The 21506-nt window shown below is 38.2% G+C and overlaps 1 protein-coding gene across 3 annotated transcripts in view; it reads right to left on the bottom strand.

Moving 5' to 3' along the window:
- Positions 1-16766: 16766 nt before the first annotated feature.
- Positions 16767-21506, bottom strand: part of slc38a4 (solute carrier family 38 member 4) — a 40260-nt gene continuing 35520 nt past the window's right edge. For all 3 annotated transcript variants that reach the window (XM_047390102.1, XM_047390104.1, XM_047390103.1), the window contains exon 16: positions 16767-21386. In XM_047390102.1, the coding sequence (XP_047246058.1) occupies positions 21282-21386 (105 nt within the window). In that variant the 3' untranslated portion in view covers positions 16767-21281. The remainder of the gene's footprint in view (positions 21387-21506) is intronic.

Raw genomic sequence — 21506 nt, 5'->3', positions numbered from 1 at the left:
CCTGCCCTTGATAAAACACAGTGGACCAACACCAGCAGCTGACACGGCACCCCAGACCATCACTGACTGTGGGTACTTGACACTGGACTTCTGGCATTTTGGCATTTCCTTCTCCCCAGTCTTCCTCCAGACTCTGGCACCTTGATTTCCGAATGACATGCAGAATTTGCTTTCATCTGAAAAAAGTACTTTGGACCACTGAGCAACAGTCCAGTGCTGCTTCTCTGTAGCCCAGGTCAGGCGCTTCTGCCGCTGTTTCTGGTTCAAAAGTGGCTTGACCTGGGGAATGCGGCACCTGTAGCCCATTTCCTGCACACGCCTGTGCACGGTGGCTCTGGATGTTTCTACTCCAGACTCAGTCCACTGCTTCCGCAGGTCCCCCAAGGTCTGGAATCGGCCCTTCTCCACAATCTTCCTCAGGGTCCGGTCACCTCTTCTCGTTGTGCAGCGTTTTCTGCCACACTTTTTCCTTCCCACAGACTTCCCACTGAGGTGCCTTGATACAGCACTCTGGGAACAGCCTATTCGTTCAGAAATTTCTTTCTGTGTCTTACCCTCTTGCTTGAGGGTGTCAATAGTGGCCTTCTGGACAGCAGTCAGGTCGGCTGTCTTACCCATGATTGGGGTTTTGAGTGATGAACCAGGCTGGGAGTTTTAAAGGCCTCAGGAATCTTTTGCAGGTGTTTAGAGTTAACTCGTTGATTCAGATGATTAGGTTCATAGCTCGTTTAGAGACCCTTTTAATGATATGCTAATTTTGTGAGATAGGAATTTTGGGTTTTCATGAGCTGTATGCCAAAATCATCCGTATTAAGACAATAAAAGATCTGAAATATTTCAGTTAGTGTGCAATGAATCTAAAATATATGAATGTTACATTTTCATCATTACATTATGGAAAATAATGAACTTTATCACAATATGCTAATATTTTGAGAAGGACCTGTATATCCTCGGAGTGGTGGAAGCTAATAAGCTGCATCAGTCCGCCTAATTAGATCATTTTGCTCTATGGCTGACTGTCTTGCTACCTGAGTATGTATTTACTTTCCAACAAGCTCACACTGATCTTTCTACTACAGGTAAGGTAATAAAACAGATATGTAATAACTTCTCAAAACGTCAACTAACCCTTTAAGGGGGGTGATCCAATTGATTTTCCTACTTGGAGCTCGTAAATTCAGATTTCCAAATATGGAAGGACAGCATTTCCCTGGTGCTCTCCAAACATTGTCATGTCCTGCCCCTTCCTTGAATTGTTGAAGTCATTATAATTCTTCTGCATCCTGAACTTGGATTCCATCCACACCCACAAATTATGACACTATAAATATTACATTTACACTTTGGTCTGTTAGGGATTTTAAAACATTGCTGAACAATCAAAATACTTCTTAAAATGTTATTTAAAACATGCACCATGCAGTTTGGAGATATATTTTTCATGTAGGGGAAAAACAAACACTGGTAGGAAGCTTTTAACTTCCTGTCTGTCGCTGTTTGTCCTGATCTGCTCAGCACAAGACAAGCAACCCGAAATGCTTTTAGCATGACTGTTTCTGGATTCGTAACTGAAGTTAAAAGGAAGCAAGAAAGAAGTGTCTGCTGCCTGTAAATGATCTGAACATGATACACAGGAGTATCCAGCATTTAGAGGGCTGTATGTTGTGTTTTAATAGGCTTTGTAATTTTCTGAGAAGGGCATTACATTACTAATTAGTTCCCACCACAAAGTAGGTCCAGCAAAGTATTTAAGAGCGGTTCTCATTGCACGACTTCAAATAGGATTTAACACAAAGTTCTTACTCATAATTAGAAAATACATACCAAAGCCTCCTAGATATAGGAGCAAATTGTTACCATATTTCAAATGAAAAAGCATTTCCAGAAATGCTTTTTCATTTTAAGAATGTGGCTGCATTATTTGACAAATAAATAAAATTAGTAATCATTCATCCTATTTGCATTTTAATTTTCTTCTTCAAGACTGCTCATTCTTTCACTTAATTAAAATGAAAAAGAAAAAGACATTTGAGATTTATTTTTAAAAATGTACCCCAGCAAATAGATACCAAAATTCAATTTGAAATGTAAAATATGAAAATGAAAAAGCATTTCCAGAAATGCTTTTTCATTTTAAGAATGTGGCTGCATTATTTGACTCATAAATGAAATTAGTAATCAATCATCCTATTTGCATTTTCTTCTTCATGACTTCACATTTTATGCCATAATCAAAAAGAACAAAAAGAAAACAAAGCAGACATTGATTTTTCGTTTTTGTGGTCTGCCTGTAAAGTCCTGCCCAGAACTTGAAAACGAAAAAGCATTCCGAGCGGCGGGCGCAGCAGAGTGACGTCAGCAGCCGCTCTTCCTCAGCTCCCTGCTGACCGAGCTACCCATCTTGTTCGGTAGGGGGCGCTGTGCACGTCTGCATTGCATTACATTGCAAACGTGCCGAGAGATTGATTGAATTGCAGCAGAGCCGAGCTCAGTTTGTGGCAGTGGCAGGAAGAACTGGTAGTTCCGGTGACAGCCTGCCACCGGAACTACCACCGGAACTGCCACAGCTTTCCGCACGGTGGCAGGGGATTCTGCGAGGATGCCAGAAGGTGCCAGACCGGCCGTAAAAGTTTGCCAATGCGGTTGCCGCTGTTTTTGTGGAAGCTGATGCTGATTATCGGCAAACGGGTTGTCATTATTGTTATAGCCTGTTACCTTTAAATAATGATTTCATTATTGATTATTATTTAATAAACAGCTTTAGACCCATAACATAAGGTGATTGTATTTACTTGACATGGAAAATAAATAGCACTATGTGTATGTTTGACGTGTTGAAAGGATGACGATTTATTGCACAAACAGCCGGTTTATTATAGAGCACGAGCGGCTATTCTGAATCGTCACTCACATAAAATTATAAATAAATGCTTAAAAACACGCTGGATGTCCCAGGCTATAAGGCTGCCACCGGAACTACCAGTTCTTCCTGCCACTGCCACAAACTGAGCTCGGCTCTGCTGCAATTCAATCAATCTCTCGGCACGTTTGCAATGTAATGCAATGCAGACGTGCACAGCGCCCCCTACCGAACAAGCTGGGTAGCTCGGTCAGCAGGGAGCTGAGGAAGAGCGGCTGCGGACGTCACTCTTCTGCGCCCGCCGCTCGGAATGCTTTTTCGTTTTCAAGTTCTGGGCAGTACTTTACAGGCAGACCACGAAAACGAAAAAGCAATGTCTGCTTTGTTTTCTTTTTGTTCTTTTTGATTACGGCATAAAATGTGCAGTCATGAAGAAGAAAATGCAAATACAAATAAGATTATTGATTACTAATTTTATTTAGGGGTCAAATAACGCAGCCACATTCTTAAAATGAAAAAGCATTTCTGGAAATGCTTTTTCATTTTCATATTTTACATTTCAAATTGAATTTTGGTATCTATTTGCTGGGGCATATTTTGAAAAATTAATCTCAAATGTCTTTTTCTTTTTCATTTTAATTAAGTGAAAGAATGAGCAGTCTTGAAGAAGAAAATTTAAATGCAAATAGGTTTATTGATTACTAATTTTATTTATGTGTCAAATAATGCAGCCACATTCTTAAAATGAAAAAGCATTTCTGAAAATACTTTTTCATTTGAAATATGGTAACGATTTGCTTCCATACCTAGAGGTGTAGTGTTGTACTGATGAAAATATATTTGAAGGTGATCTATTATACTTCCTTTTAAACATTTAGGATAGATCTATGGGCTATACTAAACATGCTAATTACATATTTTGCACAAAATGATTCTCTGATATTGAGATTTCAACACCTTAGTTTCCATCTTTTTTGAGCTCCTTTCAGAATTAGCTGTTTTGGGGCTCTGTCACTTTTATGCAAATTAGCTGTATCTGGCCACGCCCCCAACCACAACTTCTACATGAAAACGACACCGAAACTTATAAGCCACAACAAGAAGTACTTACATTTCTGTCATCTGCAGATTTGCCACGAACATTAGTGAGTGAATTTTTCTTCAGTGTAAGTCTTTTTGCAAATCCTGACGTGTACTGATGTGAAAACGGTGATTCGCTCAATCTAGTACTGTCTTTGGCAATGTGATTGGAACATTGCCCTCAAAAATAAAATGAAGCCACGCATCCCTGTTATCCGACAGCGGGAGAATATGCATGGACACATGTGGGTCTTTGTAGCCAACAACAGAACATCTGCCTTTGAGGGTAGCCATTGTAAAGCGGGTGTAACGTGATCCTCTACTGAAAATCCAGTGGGTGGAGCTATGGACTGTTTGTAGAAGCATTAGAGACTCAAATGGAAGTATTAAAATGATCAAAAAGTGAATTTTGCATAATAGGTCCCCTTTAAGAACGTCATTTATTTGGTAAGAATGTGCATTGAGCCAGTCTTCTTGGCGGATATCTGCAAATGGAACAGCAAAATAAACTTGGTCTTAGCAGATCTGATGACCAAATAGGTGTCAAAATTTTACTGCAACAAACCTATTCTTAGAAGTGACATTCCTCTCTGTCTAATCGTGCATACATGCTATGAGTATTTGGCAGAGTTTCAACAGAGTGTACATGATGAATGGATTTGTTGTGTGCATGCTAAACCTGCACACTTTATTTTCCAGGCCTGGTTGTGTTGACTGAGCACACACATGTAAAGTTTAACCAGGCTCTGGAATATAGTTATGTAATGCAAAGGTTTTTCCATGCAAACACAGAAAGTTTTTACCTCCCAAAAATAAAAGAAAGACAAACACAAACATGGCTAAAAAAGGAAAAACTATCAGAGTTTGATAAGCAGAGGTGGTTCGAGAACTGCAGTTACAGGGAAGGTTACAGGGAAGGTCAGTATATTCCCTTTGACGGTCCAGAGTGTTTATCATTACAACGTATGTGACCTGATTTCAACCAGATGCAAAGAAACTAAGATATGTGGCCTACCTTACATCCTACTCTCTAAATGGGGCCTGAGGACCTCCTTCACAAACTCAGAATACACAGGATTATACATTTTCCTGTTTACTAAAATATCAGGTAACTGGTATTGAAACTGACAGTTAGAGTGACTTATTATTAATTATTTATAACCCATGAACCTTTTCACATTTTTTCACTTCAGGACAACAGTCCCAAACATACAATGAGAGCTACAATGGAAAAGGCTGGATCACATCATTTTATGTGTTAGGATGGCCTAGTCAGACAGAGGCTCCCCATCCATAATGACGATGTGGAAGGCTGGTAGAGACATACCCCAAAGACACGGAGCTGAATACAAATGCAGGCACTATTCAGATTTGTATTTGTAAAATAATTGAAAACTAGCCATATTTTTTCCCCTCCAACATTTGTGCACTACTATATGTCTATCATCTAACATCTCAATAAAATACATTAAGGCTTATGTGTGTAAGATGACTAAATATTAAAAAGTTCATGGAGCATGAACGCTTTTGTAAGGCATGGCACTAAGTCATTTTGGTTATCATGTTAGAAATTGTCTAGACACAGATTTGGTTTGGTTGGCCAATATGGGTGTTTCCAGTGCCAGTGTTTGGGAATATTCTGTTCTGTTCTGCACCGGCACCTGTTGCAGAACAGAACTCACATGCTGTCTGTTTGGCTACTCTTCGTTTCTAGCTACGTTATAAAATCTGGATTGCACCCCTGTTCCATGAAAGGTTGAACAGAACTGCAATTCATTTCTCGGCTGATAGATGAGCTCAGGCTTTCAGAACAAGTGGACAAAGCAGAATTTGGTTAATAAACACCTAATTTACTGCATAAATCAGGTGCAGAGGATCACTGAAGTTGTCATCAACTGCACAACTGGCCTATCTCCTTTACTAATGATTTGGTCTAGATTTCAGAACCTTTTCAGTGCCTTGCAAATGGATTCAAAAACTGACTTTTTTTTCCCACATTTTATACCATTAGGACCACAAACCTTAGTGTATTTGTGTGTATTTTATTGGGATTTTATGTCCCAGAACATGAAGTAGTGCACAAACATTTTGCTCCTCCATTGTAGATCGGTTTGTATATTCCAGGTCGTCAACACTGATCAGCCTCCTTGTTCCTGTTGAAGAAACACTTTCAGCCACCATGTTTACCATGGGGATAGTATTTGAAAGATGATGATGTGCACCGTTAGATTTCCAGCACACATAGCATTTTGCTGTTTTTGTCTCATCTGACCACATGTTTGCTGCCCCTGCATGGTTTGAGCTAAATTTTAAATAGGACTTCTTATTGATATCTTGCATTATTTTGGATGACTACCAATGAAACAATGATAAATGTTTACAATTAGATTTATCCCGTTGTTGCTTAAAAACCCCCCAGAAAAAAACAGCCTTATGTCACATTATTGTCTGTTAAAGAGAAATAAGTCCGTTTTTTTTTGTAATTTTCAAAGAAATAATCAATTATTTCAATCTAAGGTGTCTTCTTGCCTTTTTTTTTGCAAGTGAACAGTATCTGTGACTATCTGTCACACTGAAATAAAATGAACTTCCAGGTACAAAAATGCAACAAAGGTTCACTGGTTCAAGCACACATAAATCACATTCACAGAACATTCATTTTTAGCAGAATGACATTTTAGTGAAAGATTAACACCTGACTAATCTTCTACCTTCCTGTGCACAGAATGTCTTTAGGATTACTTTCTGCTCTGTCGGAGAATGAAGAAGGAACCTCATTGTTTTCAGTCATGTGCATTTCATTTTCATGGAGAAGGACCCATTGTTCTGTGAAACCACAAAAACAGTGTGTTTGTCTGTACCACTAGCAGCACATAATAAAACTGGGTCATTTTCACATGAATGTTTGATCAGTTGTGTGCTCAAGAGTGAAGCTGTGAATGTTTGACTAACATAGCTGTACTGTTGACAGATTCTCCTACCTGAGCTGGGAATCTGTGCAGCTCCTCCATAGTTACCTCTTGGCCGCTTCTCTGATTAATGCTCTTCTTACCCCGCCTGTCAGTTTAGATGGAGCAACATGTTTTGGTAGGTGTGCAGCACTCAAGGATCTCTGTGATGCACAGCATTGTGGATTGTGCCAGCTAGCCTATGAAGGTCCAACGGATGATTAGATCTCTACAGGTATCCCTTGCTTTGTGAGTAAGACTGTTGCCAAAATAACTGCCCTCTGCCCTCTTTAAATATGTTGTGAATACTGGGGCTTCGTGTAAAAATTCCATGCTTACATCACACACTTATTCTCACGAGGTAAATGTTTAACAAGCTAAACAAATGTCATCTGACACCCCCTCTTCTTACATTTCACAACAAATGCTCTGTTACACATTATATCAGACCAAAGTGAAACCATAGCCTCTCTTTTCAACATATTGCTAAAAAACATTTGGTTTGCTGCACACTGATAAAACAGCCACACACAGGTGGAGAAAAATAGGGACACTGTTATCTATTGCTCTCCAAGCTCCACGTTCTGTTACCTTTGCTTTTAGCCGAATGTGCCGAGTCATGCCGAATCATGCCAGGTTATAAACAGGTTGGATTACCTGCAGGAAGAACACATGCAGCCTCTGAACAGGAACATCCAAACAGCAGCCCCGCTGAGCAAACACAGCTCCAGAAGACTGCATTAGAAGCTACAGTCCATGAAACTAATTTGGATCTGTTACAATGCGAGAACATTTCTGTCCTTAGTGTTTGCTTTAATAAAGCAAACACTAAGGTTCAGGCATTCTGTGGATTTACATTATGAATTTCACACTGACCCCTGTCTGAAGCCTCTGTACCCGAGCAGACAATAGTTCCTCCTGGCTGTTTGTGTCTCTCTCATGAAAAGAGCACATCTAAGCTCTTTAAAATGAATAATAGCAACTTGTTCTGGTGTTTCAAAGAATGTTAGAAATTCCTTCCTTGTCCTATTGTGCTGATATTGGGACACAGGCTGGCTGATACAGGTAGGTAAAAATATTCAGCATTATGAAGTGTAGAAAAATTTATGATTTGCAGTAATTTCAATATTACCTGTTGAACAGGCTGCAGATTGCAGAGTGAAGTTTAGTAATCTCTTCATTCAAGTCTAACACCTACTTTGTATACATTCTAGGAAAGTTATCTAAAAACAACCAAAGCTTTTTGCTAAAGTCAGTGGACACAGCGTCTTCTCATAGTAGTGCGTCATTGTGAAATAAAATTGTTTTCATCATATTTCTCAAATACATATTTGAAAAGTTTGACATTTATTTGTATAAAACTGTCTTTACTCTGATACGCCTTAATGAAACCCCATATCTAGAGGTATCATTTAGGCTTTCATAGAAGAGTGGCAAGAAGAAAGCCATCGTAGAAGGAAAGCTATAAGAAATCCAGTTTGCAATAAAATATGTATGGAAAAAAAGAAAAAGTGGAGTATGGAAGAATGCATTCAAAATGTTATGTATGGCAGAAAACTAAAACAGCAAATCCGCCTGAAGACGCTCCCTATTCCGTGAAACATGGTGGTGGCAGTATCATGCTGTGGGGTTGTTGATTGGAGTTAATGGGAAGATGGATGAAGCTAAATACAGGACAACCTGTTAGAGGCTGTAAAAACTTGAGGCTGAGACGTAGGTTCACCTTCTAGCAGGACAACAACCCTAACACAGTCGAAGCTAAAATGGCATGGGAAAAATAGAATTAGTTTAACAAACGTTTTCTGATCACCAAACAGTATCTATTTAAGTTGTTTGTGCGAACCACCCTTTCGAGGGAAGTCAGAAGGTGCTTTAAGCTCCTGACTCATATTCAAACACACATCCTTAGAAACATCATTGGTTGGACACTGTAGAGGAAATCAAGTAATCTTTCTACTTCTACTGCGGAGAATTGGGTTGTCATGCAAAATGTTTTGTCACTGAGTTTCGTGAAAATAATCTTCCAGCGGTGACCTCTGACCTGAACTACATGTTCAAACATGAATCATTTCCCTGAGAGGTTGCCCAATCATTGTTTGGATGTTAGTTTGGAATGTAAACTCTCCTTATCAGAAGTACAAATGACTCATCAAGGTTTTGACACTCTGGGATCTTTATTAATTTGAATTTCTGACAATAAAGATTAAATAACAGAAGCAATAAGACCAATATCTTTGTTAGTGTCACATTTTTCAATAACATCAGAAAAATATTCAGAGCTTCAGACTTAGAGGAGCGGACTCTCATGACGAATGCTTTACGCCTATAGTTTTATGCCGCTCAGACAAATCTAACCCACACTGTAAAAAATTTAACTTTATGTTGAGATTGCAGACACAGCTCTCGTTTTGGTTATGTAAGGACCTTGAGGAAGCTTCTAGGGATCCACAAAAAACATCTGGACTGGACAACCAAGCTCCCATGACTCCCTCTACAATTTAGCGAGAGTATAGAACTGACCCATTGCAAGGATGAAAGCCACACTGCTCTTTCTCAATCCACGGATCCACCATTGGTCTAGGCCTGCTTTCCCAAAATCTAGCATAAGCCACCAGAGAGTCTGAAAAGTGTGATCCATTCACATGTGAAACTGTGCTATAAATAATTTAGCTAGTTAGCTAGCAAAGGGACTAACATTTCCAGTTAAAGGAGTGATGTAGTTGATTTCTGAAGGGAAACTTGAAGCTGTGCTCAGCCCAAAGGTTCTGCTGCCTATGCTCAGTATGAATAACCTTTACATGATTCATTGTACAGGATTTTGTTTCACATAAGGAGGTCATTATCAAGGAGTTATCAACTGAAGCTAAGACAAGCCATAACCTCTCAACATGAGTCTACTTCAAAACAAAAAATACCCAAGCCATGTCTTTGAGATCACAATTTTTAACTCTAACCCTAACACACTGCTATTGTTTCTATGTAACCATTACATGTGATCAGACTGAAGAGTGTGTGCTCAGCAATACAGGTCCTTCTCAAAATATTAGCATATTGTGATCAAGTTCATTATTTTCCATAATGTCATGATGAAAATTTAACATTCATATATTTTAGATTCATTGCTCACTAACTGAAATATTTCAGGTCTTTTATTGTCTTAATACGGATGATTTTGGCATACAGCTCATGAAAACCCAAAATTCCTATCTCACAAAATTAGCATATTTCATCCGACCAATAAAAGAAAAGTGTTTTTAATACAAAAAACGTCAACCTTCAAATAATCATGTACAGTTATGCACTCAATACTTGGTCGGGAATCCTTTTGCAGAAATGACTGCTTCAATGCGGCGTGGCATGGAGGCAACCAGCCTGTGGCACTGCTGAGGTCTTATGGAGGCCCAGGATGCTTCGATAGCGGCCTTTAGCTCATCCAGAGTGTTGGGTCTTGAGTCTCTCAACGTTCTCTTCACAATATCCCACAGATTCTCTATGGGGTTCAGGTCAGGAGAGTTGGCAGGCCAATTGAGCACAGTGATACCATGGTCAGTAAACCATTTACCAGTGGTTTTGGCACTGTAAGCAGGTGCCAGGTCGTGCTGAAAAATGAAATCTTCATCTCCATAAAGCTTTTCAGCAGATGGAAGCATGAAGTGCTCCAAAATCTCCTGATAGCTAGCTGCATTGACCCTGCCCTTGATAAAACACAGTGGACCAACACCAGCAGCTGACACGGCACCCCAGACCATCACTGACTGTGGGTACTTGACACTGGACTTCTGGCATTTTGGCATTTCCTTCTCCCCAGTCTTCCTCCAGACTCTGGCACCTTGATTTCCGAATGACATGCAGAATTTGCTTTCATCCGAAAAAAGTACTTTGGACCACTGAGCAACAGTCCAGTGCTGCTTCTCTGTAGCCCAGGTCAGGCGCTTCTGCCGCTGTTTCTGGTTCAAAAGTGGCTTGACCTGGGGAATGCGGCACCTGTAGCCCATTTCCTGCACACGCCTGTGCACGGTGGTTCTGGATGTTTCTAGTCCAGACTCAGTCCACTGCTTCCGCAGGTCCCCCAAGGTCTGGAATCGGCCCTTCTCCGCAATCTTCCTCAGGGTCCGGTCACCTCTTCTCGTTGTGCAGCGTTTTCTGCCACACTTTTTCCTTCCCACAGACTTCCCACTGAGGTGCCTTGATACAGCACTCTGGGAACAGCCTATTCGTTCAGAAATTTATTTCTGTGTCTTACCCTCTTGCTTGAGGGTGTCAATAGTGGCCTTCTGGACAGCAGTCAGGTCGGCAGTCTTACCCATGATTGGGGTTTTGAGTGATGAACCAGGCTGGGAGTTTTAAAGGCCTCAGGAATCTTTTGCAGGTGTTTAGAGTTAACTCGTTGATTCAGATGATTAGGTTCATAGCTCGTTTAGAGACCCTTTTAATGATATGCTAATTTTGTGAGATATGAATTTTGGGTTTTCATGAGCTGTATGCCAAAATCATCCGTATTAAGACAATAAAAGACCTGAAATATTTCAGTTTGTGTGCAATAAATCTAAAATATATGAATGTTACATTTTCATCATGACATTATGGAAAATAATTAACTTTATCACAATATGCTAATTGTTTGAGAAGGACCTGTATATGCGACAAACATACAGTTGATAATTTTCTAGGCCTGACAGTAGCATGCTAAAGAACGTTTGCTATGCATCTGCACACATAGCAAATGTTGTGAACTTTCATTAAAAGGTATGACATCTTCAGATGCAAAATGACCCAAATATCGAGGTAGGACTGGAACAAATTCATCTGAAAAGTTCACTTTAGGTGAATGTGTCAGGCTGAGTGGTTGTACTGTTACACCTGGATGCTGTTTCTCTCACCATGTCGACATCTCTGCCACTGCGTGAGTAGAGTACCACCCAGCACCTTAGAGTTAAAACAAATCAAAGAGCAAACTCAAATCTCTGACATTTTGGGTTGTGAGGAGGGGGAGGTCAGTCCAAAAGGACTTGGTGTACTGCCACGCATAAGACTTTCCCCTTAGGTAATATCTAGATATTTATGTCATAATACAAAAAATTATTAGTTAGTTTTTTTATCCTTGATTCCGGAGTAAACAAATGGTATCACCTGAGGATATCACACAACTCTACAATTTTCAGTGACTGCAGGGTCACAGTCCCTTACAACCACTGGGTTTTCATATTATTAAGCTAACTGGCCAAAGTAAATTTTAGTGCAGAAAAGATTCAAGTGAATATATTTTTAGTCCCAAAATTGCAAGGTTAGAAATCAGCTTGTAACTACACTAAAATAGATTAAAACTACAGATTATTCCAGAAGCCTAGCAGTATTTATTAGCTCACTGTCATGATTTATGGATTTAAGGCTTAGACACAAATACGAGACAGGCAAGAAGTAGGGTTAAGTGAGAATGTTTAAAAATTTAACCACAAAATCAGGACCTTACACATCAGAACTATGGGAAAACAATGAACAAAGGAACCGACATGGCAAAATGTGACTGAAAATAGAGAGTACAATCGCTGAGTAAGATTGATTGCTGGAGTGAGAAACCTATGAGTCTAATTAACAGAATGTGGAACAGCTGTGAGGAAGAATGAGAAGCCGAGAGGCTAACATAGAGCTATGTAAAACACTACAAGAAACACTGGGAAACAACTAAACAGAATGTGACTGAAGACTAAGAATGAACACCCTCAGAAAACCAAAGTGATGACAAAACTCAAACTGTCATTATTATTACACTTAGTGACTCACTTTCTAACATTATTAGGATGTTTATTCACAGGTAGAAATGTTCTTATTATATAGATACATATAGCTAATGTGATGCGGTTTGTGGGATTGGTGCTGCTGAGAATTTTTCCCACACAGATGGCAGGTTATTAACGGTGACTTTATTCCTGGAATTTACCCCCCGTACAGAACGGCACAGTTAATCCTAATAAAAAGATTTGGGGGTGGGGGTGGGATCATAGGAAGAGAAGGAGGGCTGTGTGTTTGTGTGTGTGTGTCAGAGTCAAAGAAGTCAGGAAGAGAAATTAAGAGCGCCAATTTCTAAAGAATGATTCCATGGTAGAGAACAAGGGGATGAGGAAAGACAAGGAACAACTTTGGCCTTTTTTTCACAAATACAGGACCGGACAAGTCTTTATTTCTGCACCCCTTTCCTGTCAGCGTACTGTCGAGAAAATGAGAAATAAAGGCCACAAGTGCCACAAAAGACCTCAAGAAAAGAATTATTACTGGTACCCTCTACAAATGTGGAATTAATAAAAGAGAGGCAAGAAGAAACAAACTGTGGAGAAAAAAAAGTTACATTTAAAGTTTTCTGCAAGCCATATAGGAGGCAATACAAATGTGGAAGGAGTTGCTCTGGTCAGATAAGACCAAACTTTGGTTTGGCCTACATGCTAAACACTATGTGTTAGAGAAGAGGGCATATTACACTAAACACACCATTCTCATGGTTAGATGTGGTGGGAGCATCATTCTGTTCGGAAAAGCTGGACAGAGTTGATGAGAAGATGAATGGAGCGAAATACAAGACAGTCCTGGAAGAAAACCTGTTACAGGCTGCAGACACTTTAGACTGGGATGTAGGTCCACATTCTAGCAGGAAAATGTGCCTAAACACAGTCAGAGCTAAAATGGAGCTTATTCCTGTGATAGCGTGGATCGCTCAAAGTTCAGAACTACATCCAACTGAAAATCTATGGCATGACCTAAAAAATGCTTCATGTGGATGCTCCCCATCCAATCTGGTTGAGCTTAAGGTATTGTGCCAAGAATAATGGCCAAATATTTCCATCTCTAGCTGGGACGTTCCATAAAAATCTTGCAGCTGTAATTGCAGCGAAAGGTGGTTCTACAAAGAGCTGATTCAGGGAGTAGACTAGAAATGCCACACTGTTCAGATTTTTATACATAAAGCTTTTTAAACCATGTTTCATTTCCTTTCCACTTCACACTTATCTTAAGTGTGCCACATATTCATAACGCCCCGTATACATGTTATTGACATATTTTACTCAGGTTTCAGCAGTAGTTTGTGATGAATGGTGTGGTTATCCGATTTTCCCAATTTAACTGGGACATCACAAGAAAGTATGAAATATCTAGAGTAGATGAAAGCTGTGCAAAGTGAGGATGATTTAATGCTGTACCAGGAGTTGGGGTTTGGGTGATATTTCCAGATTCTAGTCCAGACAAAAAAGAATATGACAAGGTTTTGTAATTTTATAACTTAGATTGCTTAAACAGAAACATGCATGCAGTGTCACGCAAATCCACATTTTTGAAACTCATCTACCATTTTTCTTCCACTTCAGAATAATCCACAAGTTGTGTTGATGTATCTAATAAAATCTCAATCAAATACAGAACAAATCATGAAACAGCTCAATGAAATTCAGTTTTTTTGCATGGCAACAAAGCAAATAAAATCAAGGTTTGTTTTCACAAATGTACGATAAAACAATACAATGAAGGCACACGTAGGAACTCATTAAAGTTTCTCAGTTTCTCACTCCTTGAGTTTGCAGAGCGACACATTGTGCAGAAGTTGCACTCTTTCTTTTTAGCTTTGGTGCTGCGTGAAAGTTGCCTTATGTTCAGACTTACAGCACAGAGACTCACATGACTGTTGGCCTTATTCAGCAACAGTGAGGATTGTGAGGTTTAAATTTTGTTAACAGGTACAGTGCTTTAAAAGTATTTGCCCCCTCATAGACAACTTCTGTTTTTGCTTTGCTGACACACTTAAAGGCTTCAGATCATCAAATAAATTATATCAGGCAAAGATAATACAGGTAAATACAAAATACAGTTTACAGAGAATGCTTTAATTTAATAAGGGAAAAATTCAATCCAAATCAATATGGCTCTATGTGAAACGATAATATCACATAATGTAATGTATTCACACAATAATTAGATGTACCACCCTAGGTTTTTTTGTCCCTTATCTGATATAATATTTATCTAAAATATGTGTGTGACAAAAAAGCAAACAGATAAAATGTGTGAGGGAGAAAACACTTTTAAGCAGACCAAAAGGCATATCTGGTCATTCTCCACATGTTAACTGTTTTTTAACCTTTCAGTTTCATCAGCAAGAAGATACAGTGTCCCATCATTAAAGGACAGCTACTGATGCAGCAGCTACATTTGAGACTGGACATTTGCTGGCTGAGATTTTCAGCAGTGTTCACGTTGCAGAAAACTTGACTCTGAACAAAGCCTGGTGACCTACTAACCAAAATAGAAATGCATTTCATTTGTGCAGACAGGGAGCGTCTTTAAGCTGTTATGTTGCACCTCTCATGAGACAAGGTGTTCTCATGAAAAAACTGAACCTGTTTTTTTCTTCAAACACAACTTTCACAGTTACAGTTTGAAATGTAAAAATGATGATTCTATAATAATTATACCAGTAAAATTATGGTTGCATTGGTGTAAAATTTCTTTGGAAATGAATTGCTTATCCCTGTCCAGAGTGGACCCCTGCCTCTCGCCCATAGACTGCTGGAGATAGGCACCAGCGACCCCGTGACCCACTATGGAATAAGCGGTAGAAAATGACTGACTGAATTGCTTATCATTATTACCTTAAAAAATACTATTAATGTCTATTTCCAGAATTTTCTATGAGAATTTTCTAAACTACCAAATTACTGCCATAAAATGTACTGTATGAACAGACAGAAGAAGAAAGGTCTCAGATGGCCTGAAAATGCTGTAAATTAAAAAAAGCATTTTTGACCTTGTTGCTATTAATGGGTGGTAATGTTGGATTTTTATTTAGCAGGTCTCTCAATAGAAATTCTATAATATTAAAGCTTACATAAACAATATAAGTGAGTACAAAATGCAGCTTACTAATTCTACAACTAATTCTGCCATATATACAGTGACTTGCAGGAGCCTCAAATTTTTTCATTTTGTTACAATCTAACTTCAATGTCTACAGGGATTTCTCTGGTCATAGGTCAAATAAAGCTCAGCATCATTTTCAAGCAGAGGAAAATGGATACACAGTTTTCAAAACTTTCATCAAACAGAGATCTGAAAAGTGTGCGCTTTTGTAATCATCCCCCTGAATCAGTACCTTGTAGAACCACATTTAACTCCACTTTCTTGTAGAGTTGCAAGTCGTTTGGGGTGGCTCTCTGCCACCCTTTCACAAGTTTACCTCAAGTTATATATATATATATTATATATATTTCTAAGTTGTGACACAAATTCAGGCCTGGCCTTTGACTAGGTTATTCTAACACATATATATGCATAAATCTAAGCCATTCCATTGCAGCTCTGGTTGTATGTTTATGGTGATCCTGCTGGAAGACAAACCTCCAGCCCAATCTTACATAAGTCTTTTTCAGCCTCTAAAAGGTTTTCTTCTGGGATAGTCCTGTATTTTGCTTCATCTTATATACCATTAACTGCCTCGCAGCTCTGTCCCTGCTGTAGAGAAAATCCCCACAACCACCACAATCAGGATGGAGCAACCACTTCTATATGTTTGCTATGCCCAGTACGTAGCTTGTGGCAAACTCTAAACAGGACTTCTTATTGCGTACTTCCAACTTTTTGTACGCACAGCTAATAGTTGTCCTCTCAACATATTTGCCAACCTGAGCCATGGATCTCTGGGTCCTCCAGAGTAACCAGGGTCTCAGCAAATCTCAGGCTTGTCAAGGAATAGTTGTTTATATACAATTGTGTGTTTATCACATAAAATCCCCAAAGAAAACATTCTGGTAATAATTTTGAGAACTTTCCAAGGCAATGAATTTATATTTTTATGCAGCTCGTTCAAAATGTAAAAATAAATAAATCAAGACAAATTTAGTTTTCTTATCACATTTTATTGTTCATCATAGTGAAACTGCATCAATGATACAAAAAAAACACACTAAGTAAATTACAAATCTGAATGTTTAGCCTGATCCACAAGGAGTAAAGACACTGGGAACAGCAAAAACATTTGAGCCAGTGCCTCTCCGTGCCTGAGGGTCCATAGAAAAATAAGGTGGAGGTGGTTTTGTTCACCCTTCTCTCAGATAAGCATTTGCTGGTGTTTCTTTAGAAAAGCACAAGGCTTGTTGTCTGTGCCAGCACAAATTGCATTCGTTTTTACAGCATAGGTCGAGGCAAAGTTCTTCGCAGCCATACGCAAAAGTGTGGAGAAACATGAATCCAGACCAAGGACCTGAGATACTCAATGTGTTGTGTGGGTAGTGATACGTCTTTGTAAGATGACCCAACCTGATCAGGTAATGAATCTCTTACATTTGATTGAGGTTAGAAAACATTTGTAAAATCAATATCGATCAATATCATTGTTGGCACCCCTTCAATATTAAGGCTTGCTCAGTTTATCAGGCTATCAAATGCTTTACTTCAAGTAAATTTATACAAATTTAAACAAATATATTTCAAGGACAGCACTGATGCACATTGCTAGCCTCAGTAAGATAGGACCTTTAGCTATGTACGATTGTCATGGTACAGTGGAGAATTAAAATGTTTTTGTGCATTTTGTTATCCTGAGCTAAACATTTCTCGTCTTACTTGATTGCGTGATTCATCTTTCTCGCAGCCTTGCTTCTGAACCTGGTGAGTAACTGAAATGTACTACCTTAATTATAAGAGTTTTTGGAAAAGTAATGTTCAGACGTTGACCTTGATGTAATGCATTCTGATCCACTAAAACTTGAAAATATGTATGAGGAGAAAACATAAAAAAAGCAAACTACTGTCATACAGCAAGAGAAAAAAAGTCTAACACATCCACATTTATATATAACATTTATAATAAAAACAAAACACTTGATTGTAAAAGGTTTCTCTAGTACAATCCCCCCACAACCCACTCAAAGGCGATGAATGTCAGTGTACCATAAAATAAAGATTATTTACACAGCATATACAATTGTCCAAAAAAAGACCACGTTTGTAATCCAAAAAACATGCACATAATACACTATTTCATTTGAAATATCTATTTGCTTCACGTACGTAGATCCACAAAGGATCTATAAATGTCCACTTTGGCGGGGTGTGTTAATGACACGTAACGGCACAACGATTGAAGGTGGAATCAGACAAATCTGGGATTTTGATGTTGTCAGCTACTTTACAAAAGGCACCAGTTATGAAGGCCAAAATATAGAGAAATAAAAAGTACGCTAAAGGCACTATTTAAAAGGTGAAATTCTGTCATGATTTACATGGCATCCATTATAAAGTGTAGATAGGTATTTAAATTTGTAACAGATATTAACTGACTTTAGCTTAATGACTGAACAGCTGAACATGTACTTTTTAACATGTCACTTATCTCAAAATATCACAGTTAAAGGAATAATTACTATGTGTTTTTGATCTGAACAAAGGAAGAAAAAAAAACTTGTTCAATTCATAGCAAAAATGAAGGCAGGAAAAAAAAAATTTTTTTATATTAATATGTTAAGTATATGGCTAGGACTTGGTTGGTAAGCTAAAATAGATAAAATAGGAAAAGCCTCTTGCTAAATGTGATGTTTAGGGTAAGCAATTTGGGAAACAGTTATTGATTAATTTAACAATATCCAACATTCCTTCAAAAATAATAATAATAAAAAAAACATTTTAATTGTAAAAATGTAAATTTGAGGGCAAATTTTAAATATAAAACAGCTAGCTGATTTCTACCCGAGTATCACCAGGTAGCTGTAACATTAGCGTTCTCACGACAGATTTTCCCATCTGAATGACTTCTTAAATTTACAAAGTATAAATATAGAATTAAAAGAACAATAGCCCATTAAAAGTATATTGACTTTAAATGTGTATGGGTGAAAAGTTAGCTGATACAGCAAGGATAATTTAAGCTAGCAGCTAATTGTTTTAGTGTGACAGTTAAAGAGATATTTGTCCAGTATACCTCACTGAAATGCAGGTTTCTACCTCAAGAATGCAAGTACTTTCATATGGTATCTTATTTTAGTGTAGCTTAATTGATTATCTTAAAATTTACAAACGAGTGATTTTATTGCCGAAAACCTGTTTATGAGTTACTCAGCATCGCAGGATATATGACACAGAGTTATAGTAAAGTTGGTAATTACTGGTGGTTATAAAGCCAAATGCTTGGCAAAGGTAATAATGTTTATAACTTTTGCTAATGGTGACAAAAAACATGAGCAATTCAAGTTTCTCCTTAAATTCATCCTGTACAAGGTATTACGGAGATCTAACATGCACTTATTAATTAGTTTAGCACTTAACATGACTATTCGCTCGGAAATTGAAAGTAAATGACAATATTACTATGTTTTAGTCCTTCACTGATTTCTCTAAAAATTGTAGTTCATTAGCCTAATTTGTAAAAAAAATAAAATCTGAAGAGTGAATATTCCAAAATGTAAAAATGGTGTTATGAGCGAAGGCCTAAACATAGCTCTCTGTATTCCTTAACTTGATGGTACTAGACTACACAGGCACAAAGTGGCCGTATTTACAGTTTTTGGTTTGAACCAAGACAATTTACTCAGGGAGGTCTAGCTATCATCTCAAATCTCAGGCTAGAAAAAACATGTTTCTTCCATTTTTCCAGGTTGAAAAAAAAACAGGACCACATCCTGAAACTGGAATTACATCTCTTTTGCTTTAAACTGGTGAACATAGAACGTGGATCTAGCTAAAGTAATACACAGTTTCTTGGGTGTAACATAATTTCACATCCGAGCTCTAACTTTCAAACTTGACACCACATTAGACCTTAGCATATTTCTCTTTATCCATAAACGCAAGCTGCTTTGATCTCGCCGACAAGCATGAGATTGAGCTATCTCAACTATTTTGGGGTTTGTTCAACAACAACTTTAAATCAGATACACCGATTTCACTAAAGTCTCATAGGGGTCGATAACATGCTAACTTGAATGCTCTCCACATAGAGGATAAGAAAGAAAGAACAAATAAGGTGATTTCTCACCAGTACTTAAATAAAGTTTGTTTTTTTGTGGTTTCTAAGAGATAAATTATCCAAATAGAGAAAACAAAAGATCTTTCTACACCGTGTTCTCTAAAAATGTTATTTTCCCCCCTTCTTTTGATCTGTTTATCTATTATGTGTTTGGCACCAGCCTTAGAACAGGAGTACTGTTGTCATCGTTGGTGTGCCTGGTCAATACTTCTGGGGCATCTGAGTTGCACCGTAGTGGGCATATATATACAGATGACGAAATGTAGGTCCCAGTAGTTTTTGAGCTATGAATTCAGTCTTAAATCCAGCCAGTTTTCAGCCTAGTATCACCAGGTAACACAATGTTAACAACATATATGTAGCATTTACATGATAAAAGTTTCAATCAAGAGTTAAGAGTAATGTTTAAAATACACTGTCTTTGCAACCATAACAAGATAACATACCTAAAAAAATATTTAGCTCGTTACCTTGTGTTTTTTCAAATTAAGTTAGCTAAAAATGTGTAAAAGTAACACCAAATCATTCTATATTCAGCTGTCTAGCCCTACATTAAGTGCCTGATAGGTTAGTCCAGCATACATATTGCTTGAAATGACCATTGATCTTCACGTAACCTGAACTACAGAGAGCCCTAATAGGCAAGCTGAGATATAATGTACAGTACAATGCTACTTTCTACTGTAGCTACAAATGATTATGTACATCCATCCCCTCCATGTTCAGAGCTTCTGTATAACAGTAAAAAAGCACCTTTTTGTTTCTTGTACACAGCTGGGCAAGATGATCACTCATAATGAATGCAGACTTTGACAAGGTTTCTGATTGTTAATCTGTTGATCAACCACTTAACGAAAAAAAGCCTTATATTATTGCTTAACCGTCTTTGCTGATTGATTTCATGGATTGTATCTTATAAATACGTGGTTTGATATGTGTGCTTATTGTTATATAGGTGGAGATGTCTACTCCATCTCCATGTAAAGTGAAGAATAACTGAAGAAGTGGTTTTGCATGGGTGATGACACATTCCATTTGTAAATGTAACTTAATGGCATCATCTTTCCAGCCCTGTGGTCCAATCACAATGCTAATCTTCAAGTGAAAGGTGTTGCTTACTGTATTTGCTGAGTATCTTCAAAGCTGGAAGTTGATATCTTCATCATGATGATGATTCCAGACTGTCTGTAACGGTGTATTACATTAAAGTCTGAAGCTGTTACATTCAAAAGTACAAAAATATAAGATGTTCTGAGGATGCAGCATATCTGGTCGATACACTGAAGATTTTCTGAATATTTCAATCAAGGGAAGCAACACAGAGGACTTGAGGTGTGGTGGGAAAAGGATAACTTCTGCTATCTTAAATAGAGTTGGAAAGGAGGGGACTTTAATGGCCGTGGCCAGAGCCGGGTGGGTTATGGATCCAGTCGAGAGTGATAAGCAACAAGCTGCCAATCATGAAGATGACTCCCACGACTAGGAAGATCGATGCCTGGAGAGAAAGAGAGTGGAACAAGAAAGGATTCAGGGTTAGGAGGCATATAACTGGAATTGGTTGAACTTCAAATGAGTCATGTTTTGCCTAAAGATGATTCCCCCCCTTTGGGAGAAA

This window comes from Girardinichthys multiradiatus, chromosome 17, assembly GCF_021462225.1.
Source record: "Girardinichthys multiradiatus isolate DD_20200921_A chromosome 17, DD_fGirMul_XY1, whole genome shotgun sequence".
Taxonomy (NCBI): domain Eukaryota; kingdom Metazoa; phylum Chordata; class Actinopteri; order Cyprinodontiformes; family Goodeidae; genus Girardinichthys; species Girardinichthys multiradiatus.
The sequence above is the reverse complement of the archived record's forward strand: the minus strand, read 5'-3'. Positions and strand labels throughout refer to the sequence as shown.